This window comes from Microcaecilia unicolor, chromosome 14, assembly GCF_901765095.1.
Source record: "Microcaecilia unicolor chromosome 14, aMicUni1.1, whole genome shotgun sequence".
Taxonomy (NCBI): domain Eukaryota; kingdom Metazoa; phylum Chordata; class Amphibia; order Gymnophiona; family Siphonopidae; genus Microcaecilia; species Microcaecilia unicolor.
The window spans coordinates 41,045,606-41,060,060 of record NC_044044.1 but is presented as its reverse complement, the minus strand read 5'-3'; the positions used below and the strand labels follow the sequence as shown (position 1 = coordinate 41,060,060).

The following is a 14,455-nucleotide window of genomic DNA, read 5'->3' as shown; positions in this document are numbered from 1 at the left end:
TAAGTGTTATGCGGAGGAGTTGGGGCCCCAGCTTATCAGGCTAGGGAATTGAGTATTGGAGGGAAGGGGGATCTCGAATTCAATGATGGAAGCAGGGATCTCTTTGTTGCTTAAGCCAGGAAAGGATGCCACTGTATGTGGCTCCTATAGACCCATTTCACTTTTAAATGTTGACGTAAAGATACTGGCCAAGGTGTGGGCCAACAGGTTGGGACGGGTCCTACCAAAGTTGATAGGGGATGACCAGTCGGGGTTTATCCCGGGTCGACAGGTGGGTGACAACATTTGCCGTACTCTCCACTTGCAATGGGAAGCACAGAAGAGACTCCCAGGGATAATACTGTTAACATTAGACGCCGAAAAAGCGTTTGACAGGGTTGACTGGGTGTTTCTGAAAGAGGTTATGCAGCGTATGGGTCTTGGGGATAATTTCTGCAGGTGGATAGCAGCCTTGTATGCGGCGCCAATGGCCAGTATACCTCCTTTTTTGCTATTGAACGTGGAACCAGGCAGAGCTGCCCCCTGTCGCCCCTATTGTTTGCTATGTATATAGAGCCCTTGGCAGAGAGGTTACGTGGCCATCCGGAGTTTTGGGGTTTCACAGTGGGGAAGGGGGAACATCGCATGGCACTGTATGCGGATGATCTGTTGCTTTATGTGACAGATCCAGGGAAAACGTTGGAGGTGATTGTGGATGTCCTGGGGGAATTTGAACAGTATGCGGGGTTGCGGATTAATATGGAGAAATGCGAAATATTAGGCATTTCGGTCTCCCAGGAAGAAGAAAACTGTTTGAAGCAGAGGTTTGCTTTTAAGTGGGCTGGAAGTCATATTAGGTATCTGGGGGTTTGTATTCCTAGAGATCTGAGTAGAGTCTATGGACTTAATTATGGCAAAATAGTGGAGTGCATTATAATTGAATTATCACGGTGGAAAGGGTTGTGGCTGTTGTGGTGGGGGGAGGATGGCGGTAATAAGGATGAACGTCTTGCCTAGGCTGTTGTTTCTGTTTCAGTGTTTGCCAGTGGCGGTCCCCAAGCGGGAGATGCAGCAATTACAACGCCAGATATTGCAATTTGTATGGGACGGAAAACATCTCTGGTTAGCGGGAAGGGTGATATGGGGAGAGATTGAAAGAGGGGGTAGAGCAATGCCTCGGCTTGAGTGGTATTATCAGACTACTCAGGTCAAGATGGTGCTGGAGTGGGAAGGGGGCAGGCTTAAGCCAACAGGTCAAGTGGAACAATCGTACTTCCCACATAGGGGTTTAAAATCGTTACTATGGACCACTGAGGGATTTGGGGGGGGGGGGGGGGTGTTGGCGGGCGTGGATAACCCATATCTTAGGCACATTTTGACTGTATGGGAGGAGTTTTGGAGGAAGTGGGGACAGGGAGATGGGGTCTCCACTAGGGCGGGGATAAGATGGGAGCCGAAGTTCGGGGCCGGGAAGGATAATCGGGTTTTTGTGCGATGGGATCACTTGGGCCTTTCGAGTTTTCGAGATGTGCTCCAAGGGGCCCAGATTAAGAGCTTTGAGGAATTGAGGTTACAATATGGACTCCCTGAAGGAGATCGTTTTTCTTACTTACAGATTAAGTATTTTATGGGAGCAATGGGATGGAGGGGGGGGGCAGCCCTCAGGATAAGGAGAGCTTGGAGAATCTATGGGGTATATTACGGAGGGTGCCTAGATCCATCTCGGTGCTATACAAATTTATGAGAGGCAGTGACCCTGCCCCCTTTCGCTTCAAGGGAGCATGGGAATCAGACTTAAATTGCTGCTTCAATGATCAGGAATGGGAGAGGATATGTGGGGAGGTTCAAAAGGCCTCCACGTGCGCTCTAGTGCAAGAGAATGCATACAAGGTGCTATCGAGGTGGTATTACACTCCTGAGAGAATTAGGGGTATGTACCCTAATGCTTCTGACCGGTGCTGGAGATGTGGTAAAGACAAGGGCTCATTTCTGCACATTTGGTGGTCCTGCCCCCGGTTGATACCGTTTTGGGAGGCAGTGATGAAAGCATTGGTAAGAATGTTTGGAGATTTCATGGTGTGCAGTCCACAGGTGTGCTTGCTGGGGATGTATAATGACAGTGACTCATGGGAACGGAGCACAATGTTACGTTGGGGTCTGGCGGCAGCAAAATGCCTGATAGCTCGGAAGTGGCGAGTTACTGGCCCTCCTTCCTTGGGGGATTGGAAAGCAAAATTAGAACAACTCATAGCTATGGAACGCTTAACGGCATACCATAGAGATTGGGAGCTACGGCGCAAGAGAGGATGGTCTCAACTGCAAGAATGGGTGGGGACAATCAAACTTTGATAGGAACGGGTGATAGTTGGGGAGGGGGAGGAAGGAAGGGTGGTAGGGAAGGGAGGAACGGAAGAGGAGGGCTAGAGGGGGAAGTGAGGCAATTAAATGCTTGAACAAATTTAAGGGGGTAGGACAGAGCTGAGGGTGTAGACCCTTGTTTATAGTGATTGGGAGTTGATAGTTCAGTTTTCACCACAAGGGTGACTGGGTTGTTGTTTTGTTCTTTTCTGTTATATTATATGGATGTCCAATATTTTAGGTCAACTTGGCATTATCTGTACTGTCTTGAATGTTGCAAGTTGCTTCATTAATAAAAATATTTAAAGTGAAAAAAAAAAAAGAAACCTTTGTCTCTACAAAGTTTTCTTGTTGGGCTCAGGGACCCCCCCCCCCCCCCCCCCCCCCGTGATTGGTGTATGTGTACAGTGATACTACATAAAAAATATGACTGTAAGATGTTTTTAAAGTGTCTGAGCCTCCTGCCTCTCTCTCTCTCTCTCAGCCATGCCCAGCTGGCACCCCTGATCCTCGAGCATTGCAGTGTGCCACCCTTAACAAGCAGGAGTTCATGGGCCGCCTCTACGAGTGGGAACCCTTCGCTGAAGGTAAGGAGGATGGGTTTGGTCTGGCTGTGGTGCTTTTGCTCTGGTCCTTTCTGATTGCCATGTGTCTGACCACCCCCCCCCCACCCCCACCCCCAGCACTGGAAGATCACTGATTGAATAAATTAGCAATTCTATCCTGCTACCACATCATGCCCCAGTTCAGAAGCCGATTCCCACTGCAGGACTCCAGGCAGTAGTATGCACAAATGAGAGATGGTACCAGAGACAGGAGAGGGGAACTCTAGACCTTTAACCAGAGCAAGTTTTCAGCTCACTCCTGGGACATCACTTTATTTTTCTGGGTCATGGTGTATCAGACAGAAACAGGAAACATGATTAAGTTAAAATCTTTTCCCGTCTCCCAAGCTGGCATTGCAGGGCAGGTACCACAACTTCTCCCCAGATGTGGCTGCATGCATGCGTCTGATATAAATTGTGTTAGGATCCCATTTGGGCACAAGTTCAAACGGCTCTTTCACCTCATCTCCACCGTGATGCTACAGCTCCCTTTCCCTGCAGAAGCACGTCCTTCTCGTCCTGATTCCTTCTTGCGTTTGAGTCTGTGTTCTTTGGAATGCACCAGTTGCAGACGCTCCACAACCTCTACGTCCTCAACGGGCTCTGTAAATGATGACTCCAGTGGGCAGAGCAGTGGCTCCAGTGATGCACTGAGAGGAGACTCATTTGTACCCTCACTGTACTTGCCTATCCACATTACTACTACTACTATAAATCATTTCTATAGCGCTACCAGTCGTACAAACCTCACCCTCTCTAACAGGCCTGTGGTTGTAAAGACCCTCATATGAGAGAAACGGTATCTGGATGGCACGAGGCAACTTAGGGTTCATGTAAGCACCCCGGTACTGTGGTTTGCATGTGAGACACAGACCTCAGTGCTAAGTGTGACCAGAAAGCCATTTAATCTCCATATTGCAAGCTCTATGACACAGGAACCTTCCTGTACAGCACTATGTACACTGACAGCACTGCATCGCTGCTATACTACTTCCTCATAAGTTTCTAGTACCTTGGTTTCACAGGGCCACATTTCAGACGTTAAGTCCTTACGAGAGACTGTATTTTATTTATGGCCTGGAGTGGACAGCAGTCATGGTGCAAGGGCCTTGTCAGACGGTCAGAGACTGAGGAGTCGGTTGTATCTGTATGTTTGCACTCTAGTTGTGTGCACAGTAGTAAAAAAATACAGCAAAAAGCACCAAGAGCCTTCAGAGACAGGACACAGATCTTTATTGGTAAAAAGCAATTTTCCAATGTGGACCTGATTCGGCCCGTGTTTCGGCGCACAGCTCCTGCGTTAAACATACATAAAGATAAAAAACTAACATCAGTAAATAAACCTGTCGATGTGTAATAACAAAACATATATATGAAAAATGAATAAATTAAAACCAACATACATATAACCCTAGTCATGTGTACATTCTCCCATGTGGACCACCAACTTCAGCTGAAGTGACTCTGTCTACGAACTCCTCCTTGGTCAACTATTTCTGAGAGGAATATTTATAGCTCTAAAGCACTCTGGAATTAAGTCTGTGTGTGTGTCCCAGTTGTGTCCGATACCTACTGAGTACCTATGTGGCAGTTTGAGTTGGCATAACTGTGTGTATGTACAATATACTGAGGGGATATTATTGAATCACTCAGTGCAATGGACATAGGCAGAGAATGGCAGGTTTCAGGTGGCTCATTTAGCAGAGGTCTGTGCCTGTGAAGAGCACAGGTACAAATCAAAGTAGGGTATACACAAAAAGCAGCAAATATGAGTTATCTTGTTGGGCAGACTGGATGGACCGTGCAGGTCTTTTTCTGCCGTCATCTACTATGTTACTTTGAAAATGAAATCTCTTTAATTAAAGAGTTTGAGAGTGGGTGTAGGGGTGGGGGGTGTTTCTTTCTGTAGCTCTTAGAGTGAATGTGTGAATGCAAACCTTGGGAACTGTGGAGAACAGAGAACATACCTACTCTGAGGTCAGGTTTGGTGTCTCTATCAAGGTTTTGGGTCTGGATTAGACAGTCTGGGCGTGTGGACCCTACAGAAGTGGTATGAAGCACAGGAGGGACATGGAATTTCTGTAATGTTGTGCTGGAACGTTGTGCACCGCTGGACAAAGCTACAGGCCGTTTTCCATTTCCTGCATAACTCAAAAGCCAAGGTTACTCACTTCCCATCTCATTTCCTGAAGAGAGAGAGGGCCAGAGGTGCAGCTCATGGTCCAGCATTAACTCCTGCGGGACTGACCCTCACTTGGGTTAGAAGCCGTAGGGTGCAAACACAGGAGAACTGCCACTTCAAAACATTACTAATGCCCTCCCAAATTATACCTGAATCAAAGCAATCCCCTCTCTCCGCACTGCCCACCCTGCACTCATTCCTCCCTCATGCCATGTTTCTGTTCAGAAAGAGAGGAAGAGATGTACAGCTGAGTTTCGGTGCAACCTCACCTTGAGTGGTCACCATATCTCTAAAAAGATATAGCCGAATTAGAAAACGTACAAAAAAGAACAACCAAAATGATAAAGGGGATGGAACTTTTCCCCTATGAGGAAAGGCAAAAGAGATTAAGGCCCTTCAGCTTAGAAAAGAGACAGCTGAGAGGATATGATCTAGGTCTATAAAATCGTGAGTGTTGTAGAACTACTACTACTTATCATTTCTAAAGCGCTACTAGACGTACGCAGCGCTGTACATTTGAACATGAAGAGACAGTCCCTGCTCGACAGAGCTTACAGATGTGAATAGATTTTTCACTCTTTCAAAAAGTAGAAAGACCAGGGGAGACACTCAATGAAATTACATGGAAATACTTTTAAAATAAATAGGAAGGAATATTTGTTAACTTAAAGAATAGTTAAGCTGTGGAACATTTTGCTGGAGGATGTAGTAATGGCGGTTATCATATCTGGGTTTAAAAAAGGTTTGGACAAGTTCCTGAAGGAAAAGTCCATAGTCTGTTATTGAGATGGACATGGGGGAAGCCGCTACTTGCCCTGGGATTGGTAGCATAGAATGGTGCTACCAATTGGGTTTCTGCCAGGTACTTGTGACCTGGATTGGCAACTGCTGGAAGCAGGGCTAGATGGACCATTGGTCTGACCTAGTGTGGGTATTCTTATGGTGTGTTAAAATCTATATTTACCAAGGTTAAATGGCCAGAATGAAAATTTCCACCTTCTTCAAGTGCAGCTAAAAGGATGTGAAGTTTCCAAAGCACAAACCCCCTTAATTAGTGTCCAATGTTCCCATCAAGCCATATGGGAACAGATTGATGGGAACACTGGACACCAAAGGGTTAACCTACTTAAAGAGACGTTTACGTTTGTGTGCATGTGTAGAAGAGAGGAGTTTTTCCAGATGCCTACAGGCAATTATGTGCCCTTCTGCTTCTTCCATCCCCACTTCCAGTGCAAATTACACTGAAGCTTTCAAGATGAGTAATTTAGAATTACCTGGTTTTCAAAAGAAATCTATGCCAGTTATTTCTTTTTGAAAATCTTCCTTAAGAATGTGTGCAAATAAGACTTTTCAGGTGGTGGCTCTGTTTGCAACCCCTTGGCCCAGTTAACTTCCTGGTATCATGCCACAGACCCCAACTTTCCCTTCACGACTAGGGATCCTCGGGGCCTGTCCTGAATGTTGTTACTGCCTTCGCCTCTCATATCTCCCCTGGGAGACTGCTCCATGCATCCCCCAGCTTTCCCAGAAGAAATAGTTTTGCTGGTTTTCCTGAGTCCAACACTTCCTTTCCCCAAGCCTTATACATGTCCTCTTGGAGTCATTGTGGACAATACGTTGACATTTTCAGCTGCTAAAAAGGCAAATAGAACATTAACCCTCAATGACTAACTACCAGATGACTTACAGCATATTTTCTGGATCCAAGGTCCCGGATCTTCAATGTCTGCTTCAATCATGCAACCGACCTACTTTCTACATCATCGTAAAATAGTGACGGCAGATAAAGACCTGTACAGTCCATCCAGTCTGCCCGACAAGATAAACTCATTATACTTGATATGCGATACTTGATAACCAAGTTTGATTTGTCCTTGCCATTCTCAGGGCACAGACCGTAGAAGTCTGCCCAGCACTGTTCTTGTACTAAGTTCTGGTGCTAACGTCGAAGCTCCTTAAAATTTACACTCCAGCCCATCCCTATCTATTCAGTCACGATCAGGGCATAGATCATAGAAGTCTACCCAGCACTGGTTTTGTTTCCCAATTACCGGCATCGCCACCCAATCTCCTCTAAGATTCCGTAGATCCATTCCTTCTAAACAGGATTCCTTTGTGTTTATCCCACAAATGTTTGAATTCCATTACCGTTTTCATCTCCACCACCTCCCGCGGGAGGGCATTTCATGCATCGACCACCCTCTCCCTGAAAAAATACTTCCTGACATTACTCCTGAGTCTGCCCCCCTTCAACCTCAATTCTTGTCCTCTAGTTCTACCACCTTCCCGTCTCCAGAAAAGGATTAATACCTTTCAAATATTTGAATGTCTGTATCATGTCACCCCTGTTTCTCCTTTCCTCCAAGGTATACATGTTCAGGTCGGCAAATCTCTCCTCGTACAGTTTGCAACGTAAATCCCATACCATTTTCGTAGCTTTTCTTTGCACCGCTTCCAGTCTTTTTACATCCTTAGCTAGATACAGCCTCCAAAACTGAACACAATACTCCAAGTGGGGCCTTACCAACGAGTTGTAGAGGGGCATCAACACCTCCTTTCTTCTGCTAGTTATACCCCTTTCTATGCAGCCTAGCATCCTTCTGTCACATTGTTTCTTCACCTTCAGATCCTCGGACATCATCGTGCACTATGGACTCTAAGGAAATTGAAACTTAGTGGTTTATCATCATTAGAGCATTGCTGGTCTTGCAAAAAGAACTTGGTACCTTGACTCACATGCTGTATGAATGTAATAACCCCCAATCTTCTGGAATGATGTTTGGGACAACATTCTCCTTATCCTAATCACTTTCTATAAAATATTTTATTTGGAAATCCAATGTTCTATCTCAACCCCTCTCTGATAATGATAAAAGTTTGTCTGATCTTTTCATCTGTTGTACAAAAATTGGTGATCAATCACTGGAAAGATAATATACATTTATCTAGACATATATGGTGGAATTGGGTAATACTTTATAGGAATTAAGAAAAAAATTTAGAATCTCAATCTTGTTGTCATAGTCATCAATTTTATAAATGGAAGAAGCTAGATGATTCTTATCCAGATAATAACAGTCTCTTAATTATCTCTCAGAACGTTGGTCTTTACCGGTAATATACTTTAATTTTTTTCATCCCATTATCCAGTTTTGCTCATGTAATTCTACTGTTTCATCGTTCTATGGTTTTATAGTTAATTTCACTCTTTAAACCTTTGTAATATGAAAACCAATAAACATATATATTTTTTAAAAGCAAGTAGAAGTAAATTTAAAACTAATCGGAGACAATTTTTCTTCACTCAACGTGTAATTAAACTCTGGAATTCGATGCCAGAGAATGTAGTAAAAGCAGTTAGCTTAGCAGGGTTTGAAAAAGGTTTGGCTAATTTCCTAAAAGAAAAGTCCGTAAGCTATTATTAAGATTGACTTGGGAAAATCCACTACTTATTTCTAGGATAAGCAGCATAAAATGTATTGTACTTTTTTGAGATCGTGCCAGGTACTTGTGACCTGGATTGGCCACTGTTGGAAACAGGATGCAGGCCTTGTTGATGGACCTTCAGTCTGTCCCAGTATGGCAACACTTATGTACTTATAACGTTAGGGATTATCTAAAAAGTGGATGGAGAAGAAAACTGAAAACATCTTGATGCCTCTGGATAGGTCCCTGGTGTGTCCACACTTGTACTGTGTGCAGTTCTGAGACGCATCGTCTCAGATAAGACATGGAAGTAGAAAAGCTTAGGGGCCCTTTTACTAAAGGGTTGGCGCATGACAACAGGCTTGCCGTGTGCCAATCCAGAACTACTGCCAGGCTTCCACAGGAGCCCAGCGGTAATTCCCACTCCCAGTGCATGCTATTTCCAGTGCTACAAAAATACATTCTATTTTTGTAGCACTGGTGCTTAACTGGTGGTAATCGCTGCCCGGTTACTGCTGGGTTAGCGCAGCAGCCCTTACTGCCACCTCAATGGGTGGTGGTAAGAGCTCCTCCCCGAAACGGCCATGCGGCGGTGGTTCACTTACCGCACGGCCATTACTTTCCCCCAAAATGGCCAGCCTTTTACCTGCTGCAGTAAAAGGGAGCCTCAGCGAGCGTCAAAAACTCATGCTGATGCTAGCACAGGCCGCCTTTTACCACAGCTTAGTAAGAGATACAAAAATGATGAAGGTGAGGGCTCTTCAGCTCGGAGAGAAGAGGACTGAGAAGGAATGTGATTGAAGTTTAGCAAATTGAGTGGGGTGGGTTGGATGCACAAGGATCAGTTCTTTAATATTTCAAATAGTGCAAAGACTAGGTAATACAATTTAAAACAAATTTGGGAAAGAATTTTAATCAAGCTGACCACTTCCTCTGGCAACAAATTGCACAGTTAAGCCAGGTTTAACTTTAAGAGGGGTTTGGACAAGTTCCTGAAGGGGAAGTCTATAAACAAGTGCCAGCCAAGCAGAAGTAGGGAACACCACTGTTTATCCCTAGGAGAGAGCAGCAAGGAGTGGATCGAATCCTTGGGATCCTGCCAACCCAGACTAACCACTCTCAGAGACAGGATGCTGGGCTCACCCAGCATGACACATCTTTTCTCCTTTCCTAGAACATTGTTTCCTCGGATACGGGTCTGCTCCTTGTAACTTTCAGGTATTGGAATGTCTTTCTTGTATTCCCTCATCTCTTTGTTAGGGTTTGTGTATGGCTTTTGATGTGGATCCCATATCATTTTGGTACTGTCCCCTGAACATGTCCAGTGGCCAGAGCTGCAAATATTATTTTATGTGAGGTCACACTAGCGGCCTACATGGTTTTTCAACTCTGTTAGTCTTGGCTCAGATCAGCTCACTTTGTCAGTTAAAACCCCACTTTCTACACACATGAGAAAATACGGATCCAGACAGTTTCTTTCCAGAGCCATGGTGACTGTCTTATTGATGAATCACATCCTGGGCTTCCTATTCCACTTCCACTGTGCAGTGAGAGTGTAAGAGAAAAAATTCCAGTTTCTTGGGCTCTTCTGTTAGCGCCCTCTCCTACTCCAGTTATGTTTTATTGATAAAAATGTGCAGGACAGATCAGTTTGAGGAAGGATTCGTGAGTTCTCTAGTTCAGTGCTGGCTACCAACAGGTGCACACTGCCACTTCCTTATCACATTCAGAGAGGGTGATTAAGCAGGACTGGTAAGAGGGGGCTCCACCTGCCATGTCATTCAGCCTCCTGGCAGCTGTGCCACCTCCCTCCCATACACATATTTTCTTGTCCTGGCACCTGTGTGCAGTCCCCAGCTGTAAATGTACTGAATAGCGCAAGGCATGCTTCCAGAAGATTGACTACACATGGCCAGGGCCCAGGACCGTGCCTCATCAGCATCACCATGATGAAAAACTCCAGGTCAGCCATCTGAGGACTAGGATGTGCTTTTGGAGATGTCTCACTCTCCAAACAGCCCGTGGCTCTTGAAAACAAGATCTTTCAAATCCACTTTTATCTGGGGATTTGGCTGAAATGATCACCTCAGAGATGAGCTGTTTTTCACTCCATTTGCTGTTTGAGTAACTAGTGTGTGATGACCTGTATCAGTTAGCTTTGGTTAGAGTCTGTCTCTCATACAGTCTCTCATTATCTCATTCTGTTCTGTGAGGTCTGACAGAGGTTTGCAGGAATAGTTCTGAGATCGGGGCTGTCTTGTTTATTTTCCAGAACTTTGGCAGGTTTCTCTCATTCTGGATTTCTGGTCCGTTAATGTCTGCTCTAATTTATCTGTTTCTGATAGATTCAGTTCTTGGAGCAGGGGATCATAGAAACCTCACCCCAGATGCTTCACTAGGGCATATTACGATCTCAATCCCATTCTGAGGACCTTTGAGATCAGAATGTTGCATCCCACCTTTTATGAGACCTGAATTGAAATTCAAAGCCCCTGGACACTTTCCTCAAATGCCACTGGAAGGTTGGACATTTGGGGTTGTGGGAGAACACAGAAAGCATCTCTGTGGGCTGGAGATGGTCACTTCTTCTGGGTTTCTGGGCTCATCAGCACAGCAGTGTCTCAAAAGGGCCTCATATGTACCATGATAAACTGAAGCTTGCAAAAGCTGATTGCAGATTATTAGAAGAACTTGGGGAAAAGGGACTTGTATCATGTCTTGTGAAGAATGCCACAGCCAGGATCTTACTAATTGCTAAATACAGTCACTGTATGAGAGCAGTTCTGAAAGTTCCCCAGGGTTCCTGGAAATTTTCAGAGCCATATTCAACATTTGAGTCCTTTACTCATTTGCTGAACCGTTTCTGTCTTTATGTCCTTTTAGATCTGCGTGATATGACTTGTGGCTTTAAAATTACAGATATCTAGAATAAAGCTTGTTTGGTAGTGGCTCCTACCTTGTAGAGCTTTTTCCAGCTGAGATTCATTTGCTTATGAGCTTTTATCTCTCAGTAAAGCCGTTAAAATGTGGCTTTCCTGACTGACTCTCAGCCAAATGATAGTTTGCTTTGCTGTTTTCTTTTCCTAGGGGTTACTTGATGTTTTACTTATTGTCTCTAATTTAGCAGGAATTGGTAGGTACTTCTGTTAGTATTAACTTTTCCAAATAATGTAGATTTTATAGGCTGTTGTTTTTGCCTGTTATTATAGGAAGCTTTCTGATATAGCATCTTTTAATGCTGATTTTATCTTGTTTTTATTGTGAGGTTCTATTATATATTTCCTTGGCCTTTATTGCAGTATTATTTAACTGATTATTACTGCTTTCTATTATATTCTCTGCTCAGAAAGATGGAATATAAATAATTACATTAACGTAAGGCTCAGGATCTCCTAAACATTTTAGTATTGTAACATTGATGCAGAACCTCTGTGGTTGATGGTGTGCAATGGTTTTTAAACTGTAAGAAAGACTCATTTTAATCGTAGCCCAATTGCACTGGCGTGATCTGAGGCACAGAGAGGTAAAGGGCTCTCCTGGGGTCACACACACACAGAGTGACAAAGCTGGGGATTAGAACTGTGGAATCCATTGCTTTCTGAGCTAAAATCTCTCTTTGAAAGCTTACAAGGAAACAGTAAAGCTATGTTCCTCTAGGTTCTCAAGTCTACATTACGCTTTCATACAGATCAGGTCATTGTGCCCTCCGGTTTCCTGTTGGACTGTGCTGTACATGATTGGTAACAGTGATTATTTTGGGTCTCCAGAGACTTAAGTGGATTTATATGCGAACAACAATCCTACTTCTAAAAAAAGTCTGCAGAGATGATTAAACATGTGATGCCTTTTTTCTGCTGTGGTTCTCCAGCCTGTTTGCAGGATCCTGAGGTGAACAAGGGGCCAAGATCAGAGCGGGAATGTTTCACGCATAATAGCTTTCTCGGTTGGCTGTCTGTTGTGCTATAATATCCAGTGCAGCCAAGAGTTTTCCAATCGTGAGACCCAATCCCTCTTGTGTGAAAGTGCAATGGGAAACAGAGGATATTGTGAAAAGGTTGTCCTGCTCTCCGCATTGGGCCACAGCCCTTTCGAGGTATTTCTATGCAAACTGTAGCTCGCTATGAATTGTGTAAGACAGGACGTGGAGTGCAAGTCCTTGTACAACATCACCCTGAATTACATGGAAATCACTGCCAGCAGAGTAAAAAAACATCTAGGGTGTTAGGAAGAAAGGCAGGAGGAGTTCTCTGTTGTGGTTTCAGGCTTCCAGAACAGAGATGGATCTTGGAGCTTATGCTAAAAGTTGGTTAATATTAAACTGGCTCCTTGGAGGCCTCCTCTGTTGGAACGCAGTGTGTGAACTCCAGAACCAACAGAGTCCCAGACACCTTTCCAAGGAAGAACACCACTTCATCCCCCAAAAGATCTCAGGTTTCAAGAGAAACCGATAGGCCCATATTTAAAAGCCTAAAGTGTAAAAGCTTCTATATGGGGACCATCCAAGATTAATTAAGTGCTCTGCTGGATGGCGTACCTGTGGCCTAGACACGGGACCGTTCGACGAGCTAGCACAAGAATGTTAAGAATGGAATCCCAGGCCCCAAAACCTACTTGCCTGTGAAAAGGTTTGGTGGCTTCTATTTATTACTAAATTCAACATCATACAAGCCCTCCCAGATGACGGGATGAACCCTCTGAAGCAGGTTGAGGTTGATGGGTGAGCATGTGGTCTTGAAGAAGGAGAAATGGCAAGATGCCATGATCCCACTTCTTCTTTTCATGAGGGACCACATTTGGGCCTAAACTTTAGATTTTTAGTTTCTGGTATTCTTAAGTGTGTCACTTTTGACCTCTTTCCCTGGTACTAAATTCACCAGGGGTAGGGGTGTGGGGCTGTGTGTGTGTGGGGGGGGGGGGGGGGGGGCATAAAACTAGCAATACAAGTGGAGGGGAGCATAAAACTAACAATACAAGTGAGTGAAGCTGTTCCAGATTGGATGCAGTTTGGAATAAGTTGAACAAATATTAAAGGTTTTTGACTGAGGCAGTGGGGTGTGTTATGGTTACCCTTTTGTGACCTTCAAGTATTATTTACGTACTGCAAAACATGTGGGAAAGAAGAAATAAGAGTAATGGACCCAGTTGCAGCCAGGCCAGGGCCCCCTAATGAAAAGGTTATGCAGAGGCCTCTGTCTTAAGAGGGGTCGTTCAAATAGAACCACACGGATGGACTGAGTGGGGGGAGGGAATGAGATGGAGTTGACCTTTCTGGTCATATCCAAACTCTACAACAGCTGTGCTTTGGAACTATGTGATACAGAGATGTTCAGAGGAGATGTAGCCCCTCATCTGGGTGCTTTCTGAAGGGTTCACTTAGACATGGGAATCTGGCCCACAGACATTTAGCAAAACTCAGAGTGGATTCTCTGATGAGTGGAAGGGATTCTGTACTTCAGGATCCAGTGCGTACTGATACTCAGACAGAAATAGAGTGTTGTAAACTAAAAGTGATTGAGATATATATTTTTTTTTTCAAAGTAAACAATGAATGATTATAGATTCCAAAGCAGATTCACATCATGCAAGTACAGAATGCAGAAAGAAGGTTTGATCTTTTCTTCCAAACACTTTTGGACTTCCCTTCCTTTGGAAATTGGGTTCCATCTGCACCTTTTCTGGGTTCCCTAACTCCACAAGGGCTCCATTTGGTCCCTGACACTCCTTCTCTTGGACTCTCTCCTTTCCTCCTGCAGATTCCTTGATTTAGCACTGCTTAGATAGTTCCCTTTTTGTCTTTCCACTCTCATGGTTGGTGACATCTAGAAACAGCTTTGACAAGTGAAAAACCAGAGCATCATCACAGAAACTCTTCTCCGTGGTCCTCTACACCCATTGCAACAGGACT

At 44.4% G+C, this 14,455-nt stretch overlaps 1 protein-coding gene across 3 annotated transcripts in view; it reads left to right on the top strand.

Moving 5' to 3' along the window:
• ADAMTSL4 (ADAMTS like 4) overlaps positions 1-14,455 on the top strand; it is a 125,234-nt gene that overhangs the window by 51,115 nt on the left and 59,664 nt on the right. For all 3 annotated transcript variants that reach the window (XM_030187103.1, XM_030187104.1, XM_030187102.1), the window contains one exon: positions 2,822-2,924. In XM_030187103.1, the coding sequence (XP_030042963.1) occupies positions 2,822-2,924 (103 nt within the window). The remainder of the gene's footprint in view (positions 1-2,821; positions 2,925-14,455) is intronic.